This window comes from Chelonia mydas, chromosome 8 (genome assembly GCF_015237465.2).
Source record: "Chelonia mydas isolate rCheMyd1 chromosome 8, rCheMyd1.pri.v2, whole genome shotgun sequence".
Taxonomy (NCBI): Eukaryota; Metazoa; Chordata; order Testudines; family Cheloniidae; genus Chelonia; species Chelonia mydas.
In genome coordinates, this window is record NC_057854.1 from 14043872 (window position 1) to 14067641 (window position 23770).

Consider the following 23770-nt stretch of genomic DNA (forward strand, 5'->3'; position numbering starts at 1 on the left):
CACAACTTACTCTTGCCTCAGAGAGGGCAAAACCACCCACATAATCCACTTGCCCTTCTGTGCAATCTCAAAACAAGGAAAGGCCGCTAGGTGTTTCCAGCTCAATGAGAAGAATAAGAGGAGCAAATAAAGGGTCCATCTTGAGCAAAGAGCCAGGCTGACCAGAATCTTGAACAGGAGATTGTGGCTGTAGGAATTAGGATCTAGGAGGGAAGATATTTTCCTGTACTTCTGAGACCTTCCTGCCTCTATTTTGACTGGTTAAGGGTTTGGTCTTATTGGTTATATTATTACAGCATGCAGTGAAGGAACCTCTCGCCCTCCCGAGGTATCAAGCTTCTTATGAGCCACCGCCCTCCTGTTCCAAAGGAAGTACGTGTGGGGAGTGGCAGATGGGTGTATGGAGACTTGCACCGCTATTCTTTAAATGCAGTGCTTCCACCAGTGGTTTATTACAGAAGGCAGGTAAAACAGTTTGTCCTAGTCTGGGGTTATTCAACTGAAGATACCTGGGAAGTGCACAGTAGGAAGCCCTGGGAGTCTGGAAGGAAGCCTGTCTGCTTTTCCAACCTGTCTGGTGCCCATTTCAGTACTTCCACTTGGCCCTGACTAAGTAAAACAGAGGGTGTTTTGTACATGGAAGGGCATTTCTCACTTGCCCTGTTGTAATCCCATGCTAGAGCAGGTACATAGGAAATGGAGTCCTTATGTACTTCTATTGTGGACACAGCCTGCCTGGAGCGCTCCCTTTCGCCTGGAGATTAGTCCGTGGAGTGGGAGGTGGGGAGATCCTTTCCTGCTTGGGCAACACAGAGCCCTTTCCCTGGCAGAGCGAGAGTCTGGGGACACAGTCCATGCTCTGATGCTGACAGACAGGGCTTCACAGAAGCGGTAGGGCAAAGCCAGGAGCATTTCTCTGCAGGCCGAGGGGAAGGGAGTCTGAAGCAGAGCACAGCTAGAAGTCACCCGACAGGAGAAAGGCTGAGACCCTGTTTTATGTGACTTACTCATCAAAGTTGTAAATTAGTTCCTTAAGCGGGCACTTGCTTCTTTTGGGACACGGTGTCTCAGGAACAGGTAAGCCTCACCTCTGAGCAGACTGTGTGGGGTCCCTCATTTGCAAAACTGGTGCTCCTGGTTACGCTTTCCCATAGCAGGTTTACTGGGGGAGTAGGCCCCAACATGCTTGTCTGACCCCAAAACCACGTGCCCTGGGCGAATGAGGATTGGTTGGAAGCAGACAGGCCACAGCTCGCCTGTAGCCACTCCTGAAAGGTTGCTGTACAAGCATAGCACCTCCTGAACTTGGCTGCTCCATGGTTGTGAGGGCGGGGCCAGAGGACAGAGGGTTAGTGCCTCTGGGCTTCCGCGGAGGAGAGGGAGATGGGAGCTAGAGATTGGAAGGAGGTCACTACTATGGAAAAGAACAAAGCAAATTCAAAGGGGAAAACAAACTTAGGGCTGGTTTAACACTAAAGCTGTAAGGCGACCTAAGTTACGCTACCTCAGTTACACAACTGGGCTGTGTCAACGGGAGACGCTCTCCTGCCAACGTACCTTCCGCCTCTCGGGGAGCTGGAGTACAGACGTCTACGGGAGAGCGCTCTCCCATCGACTTAGCGGGTCTTCACCAGACCCGCTAAATCGACATGGCTGCATCCACCGCAACAGTGCCCATTTAGCCATAAGTATAGACAAGCCCTTAGTGGGAAAAGCTGAACCTAAGTTAACCTGTGTCATGGCTGGAGGCAAAACTTCTGGTGGCCTGACGTGAGCAGCAGGCCCTTGTCCTACAGTCCCCAGCAGCAACATTTTATCCCCTCCCAATGCCACAGGGAAGATTCCCGCCCATTTGTAGAAGAGGGGAGAAGCCATACAGCAGAACAGCAATGAGCTCTGTGTTCCATTCTCAGTCACTCTGCCTGCAGACCCAGGCTTAAGCGTTTAGTCAAGAAAATCTGCCCAACACCTAGGGTGCCAAGGTCCTCAATCCTCCTCCCCACCCCCCAAACCAGGCTCCCATTGCTCTGTCCTATTTTTATTCCTATTTACAATAGAAACACTCACTTAAGTGCTGTTCCTCACCAGGGCTGAAGGTGGTGCCACAGGCAACAAAATGCCACTTCTGACTGCACACTTTGCATATCCCCAGGACTGAACTCTGTCGCAGTGGAATCCTCCACTAGTTACGCACTTTTATAATCAAAGAAGGTCAGCTTAAAAACAATGAATGTATGTAGATTGTTTATTGATTCCAACATATTAGTAGATTGGATAATAAACAGTACTTTTAAACATTCTCTTAACCAAAAATATAACAAATATTTACAATCACTCAGTAAAAGTACAAAAAGCATACAGAGGCACTGTCTTTCTAAAAGACATAAGTGTAAGAGGTATCAAAAAATAGGAGACACGTTGCTTGTTACGGAATACTTTACAATCACTGACTTGTGCAGTACAATTGCTATTGGAATATCATTACATCTGTGCAGTTGTTGCCAATATGCTCATATATTTAGAATTGTATTAATACCAAGCTAAACTGCATTCCAGGTATATAAAAATAAAGATAAAACAAAAAAGCACAACATAAGCTAAAGCTGAATTGGGAATTCAAGATGGATTTTTCTCCCCATTTTTAAATATAATGTATAAAGCTTTTCTAAAGAGAGAGTATCCCTTTTTTTCTGATCTGTTTTTCTGAAGGCAGTCGTAAGTATATCTTTTTTAAAAAAAACTAATTCTAATATACAAAAGCTTAAAAGGACATATATTTGCATTGTTGTCTGCAACCATGTGATCCGAGAGAGAAAGAATGAAGAAAAACTTTTCAGATTTATCTTTTGCAAGAGAATTACTGATAGAAAGCAGAGTCTTTCTGCAAAGGTTGTTTCCTATAGGCTCAATCCTTGGAAGTGCTGGCCAACCTCCATCTCCCATTGACTTCAATGGGAAAGGATGACACTCGGCACATCACACAATCACGACCTGTGAGAACTGGAAGGAAGCCATGAATCTCACCCTGCAACCATCTCCCACATAAGAAGCCTCACTGGCCCCAATGACTCTGCTCAGTGAGTTTAGATGATGCACATGAGCAAGAAAAGGCCTCATATTCCCACTCTGGTAATGACGGCCGATCATTCAACTCCTCTTATTGTCCAACACTTAAAGGAAGCATATTGCAAATATCTGAAGGAATTCCCCTTTAGTTTACTGTGTTGTATTTATGGAACAGGCAAACTAATATAACAGAAGCTCAGTTGTTTAATTTCATTATGTGGAGGCCAGTTAAGTCAAAGGTACTACAATTGGTTGGAAAGTTCTTTCCGAACGGTTTGGAAGGTTGAGATTTTAATTGCACAATGAAATATCACAATGCAAGCAAAAAAATCAAATTGGTTTTAATCAAATCCTTCACTCATCACTTATGAGCAAACAAACCATTAGTGAAAGAGTAAGTGGAGGAAGAATATTAGTGGGGACATGAATTGCTCAGCAGAAGTTAGGGCTGTGTAACAGAAAGAAATCAAAGGGGACAGAGTGCTGTACAGGTAAGTCAGCTCACATTTTTTGGTTCCATGAGATACCACTTACATGAAACAACGTAAAACCTGAATTATGCAGTCTTAATTCACAATTTTCAAAGCTGAAAAAAGGGATAATGTCTCTTCAAATCCATACAAGACACACTACATTTGGCTATTTCCCCCGATCAATGTGATCAGTTGAATTAAAAAACAAACGAAGTCACAGCAAGGACAAGCAGATGCAAGCCACACTGTCCAAGTCAGAAGAAGCAGAAAAAGTAGCTCGTTTATCAATAGTTTATGCATGATTTATTTACACTAGTTGTACTGTCTATTCGGAAAATATGATTAGCAAGACTTTCACTCACTTTAAAAACAACGTCCTGAAAAGTACTGCTGAACAGCATGATGCTGTTGATGTGCAAACACCAAGTTTAAATGGGTAATCAATATCAAATGGCTGTCTTAATGGATACCAGATGAGGGCCCCAATCCAGCTCCCATGGGAGTCAGTGGGAAAACTCCCAATGACATCAGTGGAAGCAGTATCAGGCCCTTAGATAGAAAGGAGGTCACCTCAAGAACAAAGACTTAATCCTTTACGTTTGTTCAACAAGCTGAAATAAACTACAAATCAATATCTGAGGTCACTGAAACCTTAGGACTTAATTTATCTGGCACAAAACATGATTTTCTGATTAAATGGTAAGCCTATTGTGTACGCTACTTAGAAGCTAACAAATGTTTACAGTTTACTGTGGAATTACTAGAATTTGCAATTTATATCCTGTAAGACATAATTTTAAGTATTAAGAAGTGAACATTATATATGCTGAAAGTAACCATTTTGCCCTAGACCATTTTGACACTTATATTAATCTTGATTCATTAAGGCCTACACAAGTTCATTGTACACATTAAGGCCTTGACGAAGAAGAAAGTATCCTTTAAGAAACAGCTAATCTGCTTTTCACTATGATTTTTCAGCTATTTACTCCTCAGACGCTCATACCAAAAATCTAACACATAGTCAATCAACTAATTATGAATTAGGCAGCCTCTCCCCACATTACTGCTCTTGACTGATTTAGGACTTCAGGATACAAGGATCAATACAGGGTACATTCCAGCCACAGGATAATATTAAATCTGGCACACACATGAACACAAGCAAAAGTTTGATCGAACACATTCTCATGTTTGTAAACATCAGCCCCAAATAGATACGGGTGATGCACATCAAAGGCTTTGGGTTGTTTTTGGTACTTGTGTCATTTTCAGAAAATGCTGCATTTGCCTTACACGAGGAAAAAAAAAAAATAAAAGCAATTTTAAAGCTCTTCATAACGTAATATAGAAGTTCTTTGAGGCACCTGTAAAATGACAAACATCTGTCTAACTTAGTCTGTAAACATCCCCATTAAGATTTACAAGTAAAATGTCAAAACACAGATCCACACATTCATCTCCAATTATATTATTTGATTCGGTTATACTGTGCTAGAACAAGAAAAAGAAATGCACATATTTCCAGTTTTACCCCATGTACTCTGGTTGGCTAAGTAAAGTTAAAGCAAGCAACTTAGCTTACCCTAATTGTACAAAAAGAACATTAGAGGTGAATCCTGGCTCCATCCAAGTGAAAACCGCCATTGATTACAACCTGGCCAGGATTTCACTCTAAAACTTGAAACATTCTAATCTAATTCATTGGATGAATGCTGTAGGTTTTCAGAATCAGTTATACACTATATTGTACTACATCTCAAAATGTTCACTTTCACAAATATTATTCCATAATGGCTTGTGTTGATATAAACTTTGTATGTATTTATTGTATTATGTGCAATGGCCTATGGTTAAAATGCTATATTAACACACTTTCTTTCTACTCCATTAATGGGAGTGGTGACAATTTTCCTTATAAATAATTCCAGTACCTAAAATATTTGAATTTTGGTACAAGTAGAAAAAAAAATATAGGATGATCACAGAACCCACAGAGCACTAATTTTACTTTCTGTTGCTAACAATGTGATTTACATGCTGCACTATGCAGTGCAAAATTTGTTTACAATCCTACTTGGAAAGTTTTGAACATACCAAATAATTTCACAGGAACTACAGCCTCCATGTTTCAAACCTTTAATTTGGGGGAATGTGGGAGAAGAACTCCAGTTATTTTCCCAGCAGGCTGATAGTTAAAGACTTCCATAGATATTTTGCAGGGTTTTCTAGAGCAGGACCAAGAGATGGCAGTGTTTCATTGCTGTATGCACATTAACTTCCAAATCCTTTATTCCATTTACATTAAGTACACACCCCAAATCCGGGTATTTCTGAATGAGTCAGTAGGCCCCTTGTTACCTGTGTCTGTTTCAATAGCACAAAGAATATTGACATTTATCTAAGTTAGTACCCATTTTCTTTGTCAGTGTTCACACTAGCCAACCAGAGCACTCCCAGTACAAATAAAAGAAAACCCTCCATAAACTCCAAATAAATAAATTACTTTTTCAGATAATGCCGCAGTGTCCCCAATTTTGCTTAAGTATGTAAAATAACATTCTTAATTTTAGAATTATAATAGTCATGTGGAAAATATATATCACAGAAATCTACCAAAGGATTATACAGAAGAATGCTTCCAAGTTTCAAGTGGTTCTTGACAATTGGTGGTCCCAATGTACTAAGATTGGTCCTTCTCATCATGCTGATTTCAGTACTCAGGTAGTCTGTAACTCCTTGGAAATGGTATTTATATCACAGGCATAAATGGTTTCCTTAGGCTGTGATAGCTGACTGTGGTAGAGTGAAGTAAGTTAGAGAGATTTATGATCCAGCCAGGTTCATGTTGTCCATGACTGAGGCAAATACAACTTATGAGGTTAGTAGCAGCAAGTTGTCAGCATTAGCTAACATAATCATATGGTTCATAGTCCCACGTCCCCTGCGATTTTAAGTGGTTTTCATAGATAGCCCAACGGTTAGACTGCTGATACTTGTTCATCTTCTGTAAAACAAGAAAAACATTGTAAATTGTTACATCAGACATCTGCCATGAACATACAGTACATTATTCAATACGTTGACCAACCCCTACCATTTACTTCTAGTGATTCTGTGGAGATTGTACTGCCATGTAATGCTTTCAGAATCTAATCAAATGACCAGAATAACATAAATATCCTTATTCAAAAAGACAGGTTTCAGAGTAGCAGCCGTGTTAGTCTGTATTCGCAAAAAGAAAAGGAGGACTTGTGGCACCTTAGAGACTAACAAATTTATTTGAGCATACGCTTTCGTGAGCTACAGGTGCCACAAGTACTCCTTTTCTTATTCAAAACGTTTCTCTACCATCCTACATGTTTCTTAGCCATTTGATGAAGATACATGGAAAAACAGATGAAATTGAGTATTCTCAAATTATTACTTTGAATGCACTGGAAAATGCATTCCAGTGACTCCAAACCATGCGGAATGGGACAGGGGAGGAGCAAACAATTTTCTAAAATGATAAAATTATCCAAACATTTTAAAACTAAAAAGGAAAAATATCTAGAACTGTACAATAAGTTTCATTTCAAAAATTTGGAATAAAATATTGGTTGGCCTCCTTGTATCATTATCTTTTAATCTCATAGCTCATGAATTGGAATCATGGTACACAAGAGTAATATACACTATAGAATGTTCTACTATCATGCAATGCAAAAATAGGGTTGCCTTATATCACAAAGGCTTTGACTCTAAATGCATGTTGTTTTTAAGCCAGATGGAAATTCAAGCAAGTCAGTACTATATTCTAATTTAAAAGCTTCAGTTCATTGACAGTGGGGAAAAGGATTGGTAATAATAATGCATAACAAATTGGAAGACTGAAAGAATAGCACCGATACATTAGTGTGGAGTCATCTTTTCCAAACACAAGAACAGCTTTCTGAAGCATATATATATATATATATTGTTGCAAGCAGCATGGATTGTTTATGGCAGTATTGATAGTCACTTCAAACAAGGGTGTAGAAGAATTTAGTTTAAGAAGGCAGTGGCAGCTCAAGTTTGGCCCCAATTTCAGATTTTGTAAAAACAAACTTTTACAAAACCTAAGAGCAACAGAAAAGTTTCCATTAATGTATTTGTTCCCAAAAAGCTTTAAAACATTCTCTTGCAACATTTGCACATGACAACTGCAATGTAAACCAACCAGAAATGGAAGAAAAACCAAAAGTGGAACCAACTTGTTTCCACTGTCCAGATTGAGAGAAATGCAAAGAAGTGAATCGTAATTAGGATTTCAAATATTCTTCAAGAATTAATAATCCAATATGGTATTTTTTAAATATAATTTTTAACCTGACAGTGTCCTTTTACGGCATCAGAATTGCTCAAATAAAGGATGTAGAATTGAAGGGGAAGATAGCACTGTATAGGATCTAGCCCAGGGGTTCTCAAACTTCATTGCTCCACGACCTCCTTCTGACAACAAAAATTACTACATGACCCCTGGAGGGGGGACCAAAGCCTGAACCCACCTGAGCGGGGATGCCAAAGCTGAAGCCCAAGGGCTTCAGCCCCAGGTGGAGGGCCTGTAACCTGAGCCCCATTGTCCTTGGGTTTTGGCTTCAGCCCTGGGCTCTGGGTTCGGGCATTGGCTTCAGCCCCAGGCCCCACAAGTCTAACGCCAGCACTGGCAACTCCATTAGAACAGGGTCATGACCCACTTTGGAGTCACGACTCACAGTTTGAGAACCACTGATCTAGAGTATCTTAATTACACTTTTGCAGATCTCACACATTTTGATAAAGAACCCATTTAGTGACATGATTGCACCATGTGCTTTTTAAAATACGAAGGCACACTTAATTTGAACAAATACATTTTCTTTAAAAACAGTTTCAATCTCAAAGAATTACTGAGAACAACTCAAGAACATCATTTTGAGGTAACACTTCGCACAGTAATGAGACTTGACTTACATATTAGTTCATTTAACATCTATCAAGTTAGTTAACATACCATCCTCTTCACTATCTGCGTCAGTCATATCTGCTAGTTTAGGATGGGACGGTTGCCGTTTATGCCATTGAGGCATCTTCGATGAAATACAGGCCACTGGTTCACTACTGAGAGAAGCTGATGAAAGTCTAGAGAGGTCACTATGTAGCATCTTTGACCTCTGCACTGCCACACTATAGTCTGGAGGCTTTAAGTGTGGGTGATGGGGTGATCCTTCCTTTATGTCCGCTAAAGAAATCCCCATATATCCTGGAGGGGTGGGCGGAGGCTCCCTATACCTATCGTCCTTCTTAGGTGAGGTGACACAGTACACTGGTACAAGAAATAAGCAATGGAAATGTTAATGAAGAAAACCAAGGAAACAAAACATTAAAAAAAAAACTGTGAAGTGTTACAATGACAAAACAGAAACTGATAACAAAAGGCAAATGCAGAAACATTGGTTATAACAGCAGCAGATTTTTATGCTTTTAACTTATACTTTATACTTATTTTGAAAAGTCAGTGTAATAGCAAAATGACTGAACTCATATGCTGAAAAGCCAATTGAAGTTCAATTGGACTATGGTCTTATGTTATTTAAATGCACTGAAATACTCCAATTACAATTACAGTAGTTATAATACTCTGCACTTCTATAGCAACTTCCACCACAGGATTTCACAGCGCTTTACAAATATTAATGCAATTATCTTTACAGTAATCCTGGGAGGTAAATATTCTTCACCTCCATTCTTTAGGTTGGGAAACTGAAATACAAGAGAGGTTAACTGACTTGCCCAGGGTCACAATTAGTTTGTGGTGGAGTCAGGCATAGAGAGCAGACCTCTTGACTTCCAGCCCTGTTTATGAACCAGAAGAGAAGTTCTTTAAACAACTGACTTTATTATAACAAGATTCTACTACACTTGCTGATATGCAGTATGACACTAGTACATGTTCTATGCTTATCTATGATGCAGGAAGAAATCAAAAGCTCTGTATGAAGCTCTCACTAAGAGACAGATTGTACATAATATTTTTGGCTTCACAAACATCCCATGGAAACAAGTTCCACAGGCTGACTGTGTGTTGTGTGAAGAAGTACTTCTTTTTGTTTGTTTTAAACCTGCTGCCTATTAATTTCATTGGATGACCCTTACTTTTTCTGAAGTATGTCGACTCACTCAAGGGTTATAAATAAAATGACTCTTATCTTTCACAAAATCAGTATCAAACATGCCTTAAAAATTTTACTTGAAAAAGATCAGTGATAGTGCTATTCCCACAGCCCTGTGTGGGAATCAGGGACCAATTCATGCACTGCAAGCGGATGTCTTAGATGCAGCAAACAACTCCTGCAGCAAATTGTCTTCAAGCCCCTCAAGAGAAACGCCACCAACCAATTAATGAGTTGGGCTCTCTGCAAGGTGTGACCATCCCCCTCATTTAAGGGGAAAAAGTATGAAAAGTATCGTATAATCTGGCATGTTTTACTTAGATATTTGTAAAGCACTCTGAAGAAGAAACATTTGAATGCAAAATATTATTGTTACTTTAATTTTCTTATTTATTATATTCCCAAAGGTGCCTCTGTCTACTAATATTGACTGCGAGAGAGTGCCATCCACTGGTAGAGTTGGACGTAGCACCAATATTGGCATCCACACCGTTACATCTCCATAATTCTCGTAACTTCTCACAAGATAAATCACTTAGAAACCAGGACACTAAGATACCACGTAAGAAAAACTTCAATACCCCCACTCCCATTCTGCATATAAAACAATCCTATTAATGAGCATTTTAAAAGTGCAGGAGTTCCTTGTGTGAAAAGTGTTTACAGACACTGCTGGTTTAATAGCTTTTTCAGGAGAAATTAAGTGCGAGTTCTACTGAATTGATCCTTTGCCTTAAGAGACTCCCTTAGTCTGTCCTGTTCCCACTGAGATCTTCTCTTCTTTCAGAAGTCTCATCTCCGAAACCATCTTCCCACCCCAGAACAGACTAAACAAATGGTGAACTAAAACTAAAATATCTTTGATGTGATGTATGTGATGAAGTGTAGATGAGGGGTTTGCCAAATTAAACATCTACTTGTGACCCAAGATCCATATCCACCTATTTTTTCCCTTCACTGAATAGGATGCAATGCACGTTCTGTTGAACTATGTTGCTGAATGCTTCTTAACAATGAATACACATAGTTCAGCAACATGGCTACATGCAAAGAAAAGTGTGCAATGCGGTACATAAACAGAATTGGAAACAAGAGAGAAAGGAGTAAGAGAAACAAGAATGCATTGAGTGGCGCACATGCCAGAATGTCAGAGCTGATGAAGAGTGCACTAGTGGTTAGGATATATTATTAGGCTAGGGCAGGGTGTGTATGCATGTGCTGGAAGGAAATGCATACAAAGTAAATTGGAGGGGGGTTATGAAAACTTTCTTAGACAAGCTCACCTTTTCCACAGAGCCAGAAAAAGAGAAGGCCTCCACCCTATATGTGACATCAGGATAAGTCTGCTCAGGCAATTACCCTATGATGATAAAGTAAGTCCCTCCAGCAAATTGCTCAGGAATTAAATTGGGTTTCAGTTTCATCCCCTAACTTCAGCAATTTTTTAGAAAGTTTTACTCCATGTTTAATCTTTTTTGCAATCCAACTCCTTTAGTCTTGGTGGTTTGGCAACCCTACTCACTACGTCATTGAAAGAGCATGTGCACATTAATAAAATATGCCTTTGGAAGGCATATTTTATGTGAGGAGAAAGTGTGTTTTTCTCCTGTAGTATGCAAACGTCAGCTGGCTAAGCAATCTAACAGCAGGGAGTGCAACGTGATGCTATGAAGGGAATCTGCATAGCTTCTGGGCTCCCTGGGACAGGAGTGTTATGGACACAGTGTGCTCAGTCTCTTTGCATCACTAGTCAACCTCCTCCCTTACTGGTTGCTGGAAGGAGCAGTGTCAGTGGATTCCCACAGGAGGCATGTCCAGACCTCCTTGCCAGAGGAAAATGTGGAGCAATAAGGGTTGTGTGGGATAGAAGCAAAAGAGGAGGATTAAAAAAAGGTGATCCCAAAGGAGTCTCAAGAAATAAAGGAACACTGAGAGCATATGTAGAAATGCCTGATGCTTCCCTGAACATAGGCCTCCTGCATTTCCATAAGGCTGTAAGGAAGCATGTTGCTTTATTCTTTTAATTTTCCTAGTTTAAAAAAAAAAAAAAGTTGGTTTGAAAACACATTGTCTGGGTACTACTTTGATTTAAACCACATGTAAAACTGGATTTAATATGCAACCCAGCCCCCAGATCTGCTGATGTAATTTCTTAACAACTTAATATTAAAATGCAAAACAGATGTGGAAGCTTCCACAGGTTTTTGGCTTGGCTTACCTATCAGGCCTTTTTCTGTACTTGAAGTAACAGTTTTATAATTTGCATCAGTGGCTGGCTTACAGTCCAAAACCTCAGTCTGCTCTGCTGTAGAGTGCTCCAGCCCTCTCCGTTTAATTGTCCCGTAGTTTGTTTCATACGTGTCTGACAGAGAGCTTGAGGAGGCCCAGCTTTGCCGAGACTGATCGTGTTCTGTGCTGGCTTTTGACTGCCAGTTATTTTTGGAAAAGGCTTCAGAATACAAATAAGTCTCTTCAGGGCAACAGTTTGAGGGTTCTACTTCAGCAATGGGTCCATCTAGATGAGTGTGACGGTAAGAATTCAAGAGATCCCAGCTTTTCTGGTTTGGGATATTCTGAAAGTTATCATGAGAACTACTTGAACATGAAGTCCAGCTTCCACGGCCACTGTCCGCAGCTTCTATTGTGATATGCTCGTGGGAGATCTCCTCATTGCTCATGGAAGATGTGACAGCCATCCCTCTGATTATAGCAGGTCTAGTTAGTGACCAACTAAATTTGAAGACAAAATAAATTAGAAAGAAAAAACACAGGTTTGTAGAAAAATAACTAGGGCTGTCAAGTGACTTAAAAAAATTAATTGCGCAATTAAACACACTATTAAATAATAATAAAATACCATTTATTTAAATATTTTTGGATGTTTTCTGCATTTTCAAATATACTGATTTGAATTACAACACAGAATACAAAGTGTACAGTGCTCACTTTATATTTATTTTTTATTACAAGTATTTGCACAGTAAAAAACAAAAGAAACAGTATTTTTCAATTCACCTAATACAAGTACTATAGTGAAATCTCTTTATCACGAAGGTTGAACTTACAAATGTAGAATTATGTATTAAAAAAAACGGCATTCAAAAATAAAACAACGTAAAACTTTAGAGCCTACAAGTCCTCTCAGTCCTACTTCTTGTTCAGCCAGTCACTCAGACAAACAAGTGTGTTTACATTTGCAGGAGATAACGCTGCCCGCTTCCTGTTTACAATGTCACCTGAAAGTGAGAACAGGCGTTTGCATAGCACTGTTGTAGCTGGTGTTGCAAGATATTTACATGTCAGATGCGCTAAAGATTCATATGTCCCTTCGTGCTTCAACCACAATTCCAGAGGACATGTGTCCATGCTGATGACGGGTTCTGCTCAATAACAATCCAAAGCAGTGTGGATTGACTCGTTCATTTTCATTATCTGAGTCAGATGCCACCAGCAGAAGGCTGATTTTCTTTTTTGGTGGTTCGGGTTCTGTAGTTTCTGCATCTAAGTGTTCCTCTTTTAAGACTTCTGAAAGCATGCTCCACACCTCGTCCCTCTCAGATTTTGGAAGGCGCTTCGGATTCTTAAACCTTGGGTCAAGTGCTGTAGCTATCTTTACAAATCTCACATTGGTACCTTCTTTGTGTTTTCTGAAATCTGCAGTGAAAGTGTTCTGAAAATGAACATGTGCTGGGTCATTATCCGAGACTGCTATAACATGAAACATATGGCAGACTGCAGGGAAAACAGAGCAGGGGATATACGATTCTCCCCTAAGGAGTTCGGTCACAAATTTAATTTATGGATTATTTTTTTAACGAGCGTCATCAGCATGGAAGCATGTCCTCTAGAATGGCGGCCGAAGTATGAGAGGGCATACGAATGTTTAGCATACCTGGCACGTAAATACCTTGCAATTCTGGCTACAAAAGTGCCATGTAAATGCCTGTTCTCACTTTCTGGTGAGATTGTAAATAAGAAGCAGACAGCATTATCTCCTGTAAATGTAAACAAACTTGTTTGTCTTAGCAATTGGCTGAATAAGAAGTAGGACTGAGTGGACTTTTAGGCTCTAAAGTTGTACATTGTTTTGTTTTTGAGTGCAGTTATGTACCAAAAAAAATCTACGTTTGTAAGTTGCACTTTCATGACAAAGAGATTGCACTACCGTACTTGTATGAGGTGAATTGAAAAATACTATTCCTTTTGTTCATATTTACAGTGCAAGTATTTGTAATAAAAAAAAACAACACTTATGTCGCTCAGGGAGTGTCGAATATTCAGATCCCAGAACGACGTAAGTCTTGCTGACGTAAGCTGTAGGGTAGACATAGCCTAAGACAGTTTCAAGTGCACAGCTTCAGAGCAGCTAAGAAATCAATTAGACCATTACTGGGCGATGCTACTTCGAGGCACTGGGGAAAAAAAAACCTGTTAACTTCGCTAAACGCTGAGATTCTAAAAAAAAATCTAAAGACACCGACTGGTTTAAAAGGTGCACCTGGCAGAAAAGGAGTAGGGAAGTGGCCAGCATGCTGTAGAGCTGACACACAAACAGAGTCAGAGGGAATATGCTATAAAGCTGACCGCCCATTCAAAACTTCTCTGATCAGCTCTGGATTGCGCTATAAATGAATATCAAGAATAATATATAAAATTCATAGAATCATAGAATATCAGGGTTGGAAGGGACCTCAGGAGGTCATCTAGTCCAACCCCCTGCTCAAAGCAGGACCATTCCCCAATCAAATCATCCCAGCCAGGGCTTTGTCAAGCCTGACCTTAAAAAACTTCCAAGGAAGGAGATTCTACCACCTCCCTAGGTAACGCATTCCAGTGTTTCACCACCCTCCTAGTGAAAAAGTTTTTCCATTCATGAACATGTACATTATATTGACACATTATGGAATCTAGGAATTGTGTTAGAAGCATTTTTTATTCCCTTGCCTTTCTATCTTTTGAACTTTTCTATCAAAAAAATATTTTTTCACAAAAATTTATGGAAACTAAAACGTAGCAATAATACAGAGTTGGGAGGATTAGATTTTAAACTATAAACACATGAAAATACCAAGTTCAGGCCGCAATACTATCCTTAATGCAACAGTATGCGTTCTCAAAAACTGTGATTTTATGTGCTTCAATACCCTGGCACATTGGAGTATTTAATTAACTATTCTACGTCTGCGGTGAATAAATGTCATATTTCTGATGAAATTGGAAGGTCCTGTGCTTTTTAGAAAAAAATTATTTTAGTTTATAAAGTGCACCTTTAATAGATCTATTATTTCCAATTTTATCACATTGGAAAAACTGGGATTGGTAAATATTCAGAAGTTATATTATCTTAGCAATGCACTCTCTCTCCAATAGTCTCATTGATAAGGAGAAAGCACTACAAAATACTCATTCTTTCTCACATTATTGTTGGGTTTCACAGCTACACAAGTAGACACAGCTTCTCATAGTATTCAACAATGAAAAGTGTGTGTTATTTTTTCATTAAAAAAAAAATCATTCACTTCTCTCCATGGGCAGATTTTTGCCAGTGTTGCATATCAAGCATTAATATGACTCCTTAAAAACTGACTACTAGCTCAGCCCAGGTATTTGATATTTCAAATGTAAAGAGAATCTCTCTCCCTGAATAAAATACATTGTGGTTGAAAAGACAGCATTTGATCCCAAGAGATACTGAGCCCCTTGATTTCCATAGAAGTTGTCATGGCCCAGCACATCACAGGATCAAGCCCAACGTTTTTAGATATATGTGGCATCTTTGAATGAGCTACTGGTGGCAGCCATCTTACTAAGAAGGCAACAAACTGTCTGGTATGGGAACCTTAGGAGGCAAAAGATGGGAAACTAGTTTCTAATCAGCCTCAACAATCATAAAAACAACTTACAAAATGTTTGGGTTACATATTAAACATTAAAGTATTGAAGTGACTGATATTACTGATAACCAGCGACAACTGCTAGCATGCTGTTCTCATTCAGCTGCCTTCCTCAGCACTGTACAGCAAGGAATTTGTTAAATATCCTTCAAGCTCTCAGTGTATTTGCATTTTCCTGCAAGAGACATCCATCCAAAACCTGCTGATGCAGAGAAGCTCGTCTATCTAAATTATACTGCAAACTCCTTGTGCGCAAAAAACTGTCTTCCCCTATGTTTTAAAACAGCAAGCACACTGATTGCTGTCAACAAGTTAATAATAATAATTACAGCATAACCCTTAACTGTGCCTTGACTAAAGCATTTTGCTCCTTTTCCTTACGTTAGTCAGCCAAGTACCACAGCACAAACACTTCTCACCCAATGCTAGGCTGGCTATACTCAGCCGATGGTTGAGGAACTTCTTTTCTTTCTGCTGCTCCTGCTGAATCCATCCCAATAAGAGACTGAGGCAAACATCTCTCATCCTGTAGGGCTGCAGACATTGAGTCGGCAGAGCAGTTACTCACGATGCTGGACCGCGATGAGATCTCACTGTGGCTGGAGTCTGAGAAGTTATCAGATTTAGTGGACGGTATGAGGGCATAGCCTAAATGAGATAAGACATGCAGCAAACAGGAAAAAACATCAAAAAGAGAAGGGGAAATCTATTTATTCACCACCACATTAAAGCACTAAAAATATTTCAGTAAAGCTATTCAGAAAGATCCCTCTCCCTCATGCCTATTTCTCTGTAGGTTTTATGCCACTACCTTTCATAACAGGAATCAGGATTTATCAGTACAACGTGCTACTACCAAAATCAGCTGGTACTTACAGCCAAGACCCACTTAAACCAAGAGGTTAACTTAACATTACATATAATCAGCAATGGCAACAAATTGCCCCATGAATACCAGGCTGGTGTGTCAGGTTACTTCAGTGCAACAACCACTCAGCCACAATTATAAACAACCTTGGCTAGTGAGACAATGTATTTCCCCCAATCTTCCTGTACCACCTATTGTGCATGAAATTCAACAGAAAATGGGGGGTGTCTCCACTGCAAGCAAAGGCCTGTCTGTAGCACAGCTTTAATCTAGCTAGTATAGGCAATAATAATAGTTTAGACGTAAGAACATTGTTCGCAAAACACCAGACGTGGTGGCGGGCTTCAGAACGGGCTAGCAACCAGAGTACACGTTAAACATAAGCTAGCACAGGTATGCCTACCCGTGTCAGAAATCACGCCTTCACTTGCAAGTGTAGACATGTGGTGTAATGAGGGTATGCTGATCATTGCCAAAATTTACAAACACTGAAGGATAAGACATATGCTCCATCTCACTTTTCTTATTTACCTCATTATGAATCAGGAAACTCAAGTGGGCAGCTCACAAGTATGGGAGGTAGAAATTTTACAGCAGCTGGACCTGCACTGTGTAACGCACTCCCACGGCAGGCTCACCACTTTCAGAACAAAATGCACAACTTTTTTTCTTCTGCTTGGGGTCACTCTCAATGTGTTCTTTTTTCTCTCTCTCACACACACATACATAAACAATACAACCCCTATAAACCAACCAAGTCTTTTCTTCTACAGCTTGGGAGTGAAAATAAGAGATTAATAGCTCTAGGGGAGATTTTTTAAAGGCTTTCACACACACACACACACACCCCCCATATGTCTGTTCTGTCAACTTCTTATATTCTGTTCGACACCTAAACTGCCAGCTCTCTGGGGGCAGGGACTGTCCTCTCAGTTATTTGTCTGTGCAGCGCCTAGAACAATGGTGCCCTGATCCTTGATTTGGGTTCCTAGATGCTACTCTAGTACAAACAAATGTAATAATAGTAACTAAAGTAAATGTAATCAGAAATTGTTATATTTCTTTTCCTGCTAATTTTCTTATGTTCATTGTAGATTTTAATTCTACCCCAGGCCTTGACAATTTAGGAGGAATAGCCACAGCTGCATTCAGTGGAGGAATCTAATTCACTACCCACTCTGCACTGCTGCAGAAACCAAGTGGCAACATGGAAGGCTGTCAACTTAGAAAAATCCCATATGCACCAAATTGCTCTTTCCAAGAGGCAACAGAACACTCCTTTTTTGTCAGGATGTGATTGGACTTCAAACAAGTTTAAACCTAATCTTTCACCTCTTATCATTGGCAATCCTGACTCTGGATGCTACGTGAAAAATATAAATATAAAAACCTGCATCAAGCAGCTAAGATGCTGCCTTGTATTTTAATACCAGGGTTGCTAGAGTTACAAATGTTTTTTCATGTGATTTGATACAGTAACTAAAAGTCAGCTCTACCAGTTCAATGCCAGAGTACTGTTATGCCATGTGTGAAATGTGGATTAAAAAATTATCCTGATGTTGGAGCACAGACACGATGTACTTTGTTTCTGAAGACCTGTGTTTGTGGGTCCCTATTGAATCAATTAGTCTCATAAAAAAATTTACATATGTTGAGGCTGATTTATGGGACACATAACAATATTCATCCCTAAATAGCATAGTCCAAGATATGGTAAGAGTTGCACAAATCACCTGTAACAGCTAGACTTCAAATTAGAGCTCGTTTTTTGTTTTTAAATTTAACACACACCACCCTTTCAAAAACAGCTCAGGGAATATATCAATTTTAGATAAATGGGCTCTAACTTTTTAGCTTCCCAACTCTGATGAAAACAGGGGTAAATGGACATATAAGTACTTAATTTTTTACTCTAAGGCTAATTTTCGGTTTAAGTTAGTGGTCCTCAAGTGCAAGCTGAACCTCATCGGTGTGTCATGGGAGCCCCATAAAGTTTTTGACAATCAATGCTGGAAGCTGGAGTGTAGCCTAATGCTTCTCCATGGAAGTGCTTAACAAATATGTGCTGAGAGTAAAATGACTAGGATGGTGAGTGTTTCAATCACAGCAGGCACTACAGCTCAACTAGCATAGTGAAGGACTGCTAGTAATTCTGTATCGTTATCTGCCAACCTGAACTAGAGTAGAAAGGGAAAATACAGAGAAAGATTCAAAAGAGGTTGGGGGGGGGTGGGGGGAGGAGGAATGGATTGAGACAAATTAGGAGAAGGAAGAAGACAGACAACAGAGTGGTCCAAATCATTCCTCCCTAGCTTTGGTAACATGCATAATTTTTGCATTGAAGGTTATGTGGGCTACCAAAATTAAGAGATGGACTACCAAAAGTTGTCATTTGTTGTGTTACGAAATTGTCAGTTCTAGTAAATTTGTCTATCAGTGGGTTTTGGGATTGTGCTATAGCTCTAGACTCACTGAATCAGATTCAGAGCTGAAGTCAATCACACCAGCTTTCATTAGGCCCCTGTTTGCTTCCTTTACTGTAGGTAGATTTCAAACAAAGAGTTTGAACACTACTATGAAATACACAGAAGTTTCTTTTTCACTCCAACCAATTTCGCTGTTAGGTGCACTGTAAAATTCAAACAAACTGAATACACTCCCTCGAGCTGGGTGCGTTGTTTTTGAAAACAAGTGACAGAAAAGTCCATTACCTACCAAACAAGGACCCTACATGCCTCGACTTTAGTTATATAAGAGTTATGGATACTTGCCTGGCATTTAATGACTGACATATTGTTCTTTGAGACATAGAATCATAGAATCATAGAATATCAGGGTTGGAAGGGACCTCAGGAGATCATCTAGTCCAACCCCCTGCTCAAAGCAGGACCAATCCCCAATTTTTGCCCCACATCCCTAAATGGCCCCCTCAAGGATTGAACTCACAACCCTGGGTTTAGCAGGCCAATGCTCAAACCACTGAGCTATCCCTCCCCCCATACTGAGCTATCCCTCGACATGTATGAGCAAAAATAAAAAAAGGTACTGAAAGGACAGGATGTCAAAAACAAACTTTGGTTCTGAGTGGAACTATTTCTAATACATCAGCTCAGTTACCTTACGTAGTAACCAACATACTCTGAAATCTATTTAAAATGAAGTAACATATGTTGCAAGATTATTATGGTTTTGCTAGCAGCTGATATCTTGTACTAGTTATAGCAGTTTTACTGGTTGGCCTCCTGCAGCTTTTCTGTGCTTTCCCTCTGAGTACAGAACAGATGCATTTTCAATAGCATATCATTTGCACTGTCTGTCACAGTTAAATTGTTCTCTCGTTCTGAACTTAAACTCTGTTAGAAGAAAATTATGGCAATTGGTTTTATGATCCCTCTGAGCTCTTTTTCATAAAAAATTATAAGCTGTCAGTGGAAATTTGGCTGGATCGCTGAAGTTTTTTGTTTATATTAATAATTGGGTTGATTTGGTCTATGAGTTGATTTGCAGAAAGTAGTGGCCTCTTGTAGTGAGTCGGGTCAGCTCTTGTTTTTCTGTCCAACTATGATCGCCTTTTTTTGGAATTAAAATAGAGGTAAAACAGAAGCAGAAGCAAAATTAACTAATGAGCAGGTGTCTCACAAATCTGCTTTCTTTAAACATTTTGTTTTAAGATAACTGTCTCCCCTACCATTTGTGGGTCATGCTTTGATTGGGGGAAGCATGCCTTAGACTAAGGCTTCTACCTTCTTTTAATATTTAGATTTTCATCCTGCTTGAGGGTTCCCACAGGGTGACTGGACAAAGTCCACTCTATTTCAAGCTAGACTTGAGTAGTTTCCCCTGCCTGCACTGAGACAGATAACGCTTACTAAATATTAGAGTTGGTATGTTATATTGTGAGTACAAACACAAACGCATACATGCACATAAGACTTGACCCTTCATTTGATGAGGACAGTGGGACATTTGAGAACAGAGACTTCACTTAGCCTCCTGGTAAATTAATCAAATCACTATCTAATTTCTTCACAGGAGACCATACAAAGCTTGCAGCTGATGCACTGTTCTTAGATCAAGATTCTTTCCCAGTTGTACCAGCATGAATCAACAGTTTCTCACTTCATCTTTAAGTAAAAATCTACATGGTGTACTTTTGTACTGGACAGTGAAAAATTTACTTCAGAATCAGAGAAAAATCTGAACAGATGCGTCTATACGAAAGCAATTTTAGTGACATGTACGACTCAGCATGATGACTGATGCCATGTATACCAAGATAACATTGATCAAATAACCTGACATTTGGAGGCAATGGCCATGCTGTATAACTCAAATATATTTACCGATTATTTTTACAGTTTTTGAAGCTTGGGCACATAAATTAAACTTTGAAACAGATACTCTAGTTTGATAAACATGAGCGTAACTGTAACTTTAGAGTAAATAAATGTATTTAAGATTGGCATTTTAGATTAAACTCAATTTCTTTACTTTTCAGTATATTGATATGCAACACAATATATTTCTAAATTTCTTCTATGTCTTTCATGAATTTAAATATTTAAGCATCTTTATTACTTTTTCCTCTTAATGAAAAGCCAACCTACACACATGTATAACTTTTAAGAGACCTTTTACCCCAGATGCTGACTCTTGAAATTAAACAATTAGACCATCATAACAAACACTACCCACTATAGTGGATTTTTTTTAAACACTCTTCATCTAAGAATCTCAAATAGCTTTACAAACGAGTTATTGTAGCTGTTGTGAAACAGACCTGCGCTATCTGAAAAATAAATAATAATGTGTGTACACACATATACTAACTGTAAATATAATAACCTAAGCCTGGTTTGGGAGTTTAGCTTGGTAAAACACAGACCAGTAGGAGATACCATGCTTTAAAAAAAAAAAAAAAAATAGAAGTCAAGGCTGGGAATAGAAAGGGATTGATTTATATCATAATGTACATTCGTGGGCAATCAAGCTTACTACACTGTCACCAATAAGGAACACTAAAGTATATCTGACAGAAACATAAGGCAGCATGATACAGTGGCTGCTTTTATCAAGCAATATTTGCAGGAGTTTGCAGAAATATTGAGTATTTTTAAGTCTAAATAATGTTACAGATTTTAATATTTCTGCGGATTTCAAGAAACTAAAATTTACTGGGTAATGTAAATAAATAAGGATTGTATGTTTACATAGAATTTCTAACCTTAGCACTAAAGTACACTAATTCAAATATTTTAAATGATTTCTAAGGCCAGTCTCAGGTGAAGAACTGCCCGTAAAAAGATTAGGTGGAGGGGTATTTGTTAGAAACTAAAATATATATACACACATACTTTAACATGAATAAATGCATATGTACAATATTGATACCATTTAAATGCCTGATATAAAATGGAGAAAGTACATCATATAGTCTTCCTCCTCTTGGGCCTCAATTGTGGACAGAACCAGACAAGCGTATTACTGTTGCCATGGCTACTTGTACTTAGGGCATCACTGTCTATGTCCTTTAGTTTTTCATTTCCTTCTGTAGCCTGAATGTGATCTGCCTCCTTTTTACTTGTCAAAGCTGCTCTCTCCCTGGAGAAACTTCTTTCCCTATGTCTTCCAAATGGGGATCTCATTCTTTTTCTGTGCTTATTCTCAACTTCTGCCTTGTCTCTATCATCCTCACTTTCTTTCTTTTCACTACTGCCAGAACCATGTGTTGTTCTGCCAGTGATCTCCTGAATTTTCTTTTGTAAATAAATCCCACCTATTCCATAGCTGCGTTGCCCACTGTTCTTGTTGCTGGTTTCACTGGCAAGTGATGAGGAGGAACCAGAGAGATTCATTTGACCGCAGTTATCAGACCTCTGGATGTTACCAACTACAAAGAAACAACGTACAAATCTTTGTAAATAACAAAATTTCTGACAGCAAAGTTAACAGTTTGATTTTAACCTAATAAAGGTTTTTTTTCTTAAATCCTGCATAAGGACTCCTTTGGGTAGAGCTCAGAGAATAAAAGAGAATAGAACCTGCAATAGAAGAGCTAACTGAAGTTTAGGACTGAGATGGGATATTTCAGTTATTTGTGAAGTATATTTTTAATTTTAATTCAGTAATGAATGTTAGTACAACATACAAGATGGGATATAGACTACCTTGATCAAAACAAGCTGGTGCTAACCCTCCCCCCCACAAAACAAACAAAAAATCCTACATGATAAAAGCAAGTCAAACTAATGAAATCATCCAGAAGAAACTAAACATGATTCTCATGGAACCACATGAAAATTAATGGAAATCACATGTTTATAGAAACATACAATTAAAAGTAATGCTTGAAAACCTCATCAGAATAAGAACTGGCAGCAGGATTCAATAGTAAGGCCACACAGACACTTCTTTTATATGTGTATTATGATGATAAAACAAAAACAAATGACCCCTCCTAAAAGAAATAGTGTCATGTGGTGCCAGAAGCAAATTCTCATGAGATCTTCCCAAGCATGATCACCTGCTGAGAAGTGTAAGATGAACAATAAATTGCCATGCATGGTTCCCAATCCAATCCCTCATTCTCAGGGTTGTCAGTAATTCAGAGACAACAGTTCAGGATGAAGGAAGGTGGGACAAATGCCTTACACTATTCAGCAGTGACCACTCTGGCTGACTAGTAAGCATGATGTTAACTGGCTTCCAAAGGAATCCCATCCAAAGGTGACTAGTGAATATTGTGATGTAGGTCCTTCAAGGCAAAGGGTTTAAAAATAAGTGGACCCACAGATCATCATGATAGCAAGAAAAACCCAGCATACAAACACAAAAATGTAAATGGTGAGACCCAGGATTCGGCAGGATGCATTACTTATTTCCCAATACACCTTTGTAAGTAACAAAGTTTTCACCAAGATCCTGAATTCTATCTGGCATTGCACCTGCATCTCCAGTCACAGCATGTCTGCACAGTAGTTCAGCAAAAATTAAGGGTTTGGTTAGAATGATTTTTGATGGATGGAGGAAAAAAGTATTTAATGTTTTTTGCAAGACCAATTTTAATAATAAAAACACATTAAAGTTAGTAAAACAAAGACTTACAGTATGATTAGGAAAAAGATTCAAGAGAGGTAGAATGTCCCAGGTATAAGATTAATTTAACAGTGTAGTGCTCACGACATGCATACACTAAATTCACCAAAAGCAGTGCTCAGACAGAGACATTTTTGAAAATGTTATCCTAAATTACTTAGGCACCTAAATCCCATTTGTGAACGTAATTCAGGTACTCAG

General features: G+C 39.0%; 1 protein-coding gene across 17 annotated transcripts in view; it reads right to left on the minus strand.

Moving 5' to 3' along the window:
• Window positions 1-2231: 2231 nt before the first annotated feature.
• RAPGEF6 (Rap guanine nucleotide exchange factor 6) overlaps window positions 2232-23770 on the minus strand; it is a 232601-nt gene continuing 211062 nt past the window's right edge. For 8 of the 17 annotated variants that reach the window (XM_027825383.3, XM_037906903.2, XM_043521413.1 and 5 more), the window contains 5 exons: window positions 22251-22364; window positions 16026-16254; window positions 11931-12442; window positions 8554-8865; window positions 2232-6546 (listed from right to left, as the gene is read on the minus strand). In XM_027825383.3, coding sequence (XP_027681184.2) covers window positions 6521-6546; window positions 8554-8865; window positions 11931-12442; window positions 16026-16254; window positions 22251-22364 — 1193 coding nt within the window. In that variant the 3' untranslated portion in view covers window positions 2232-6520. The remainder of the gene's footprint in view (window positions 6547-8553; window positions 8866-11930; window positions 12443-16025; window positions 16255-22250; window positions 22365-23770) is intronic. The other 9 variants (XM_037906909.2, XM_037906907.2, XM_037906908.2 and 6 more) reach the window with 3 other exon arrangements.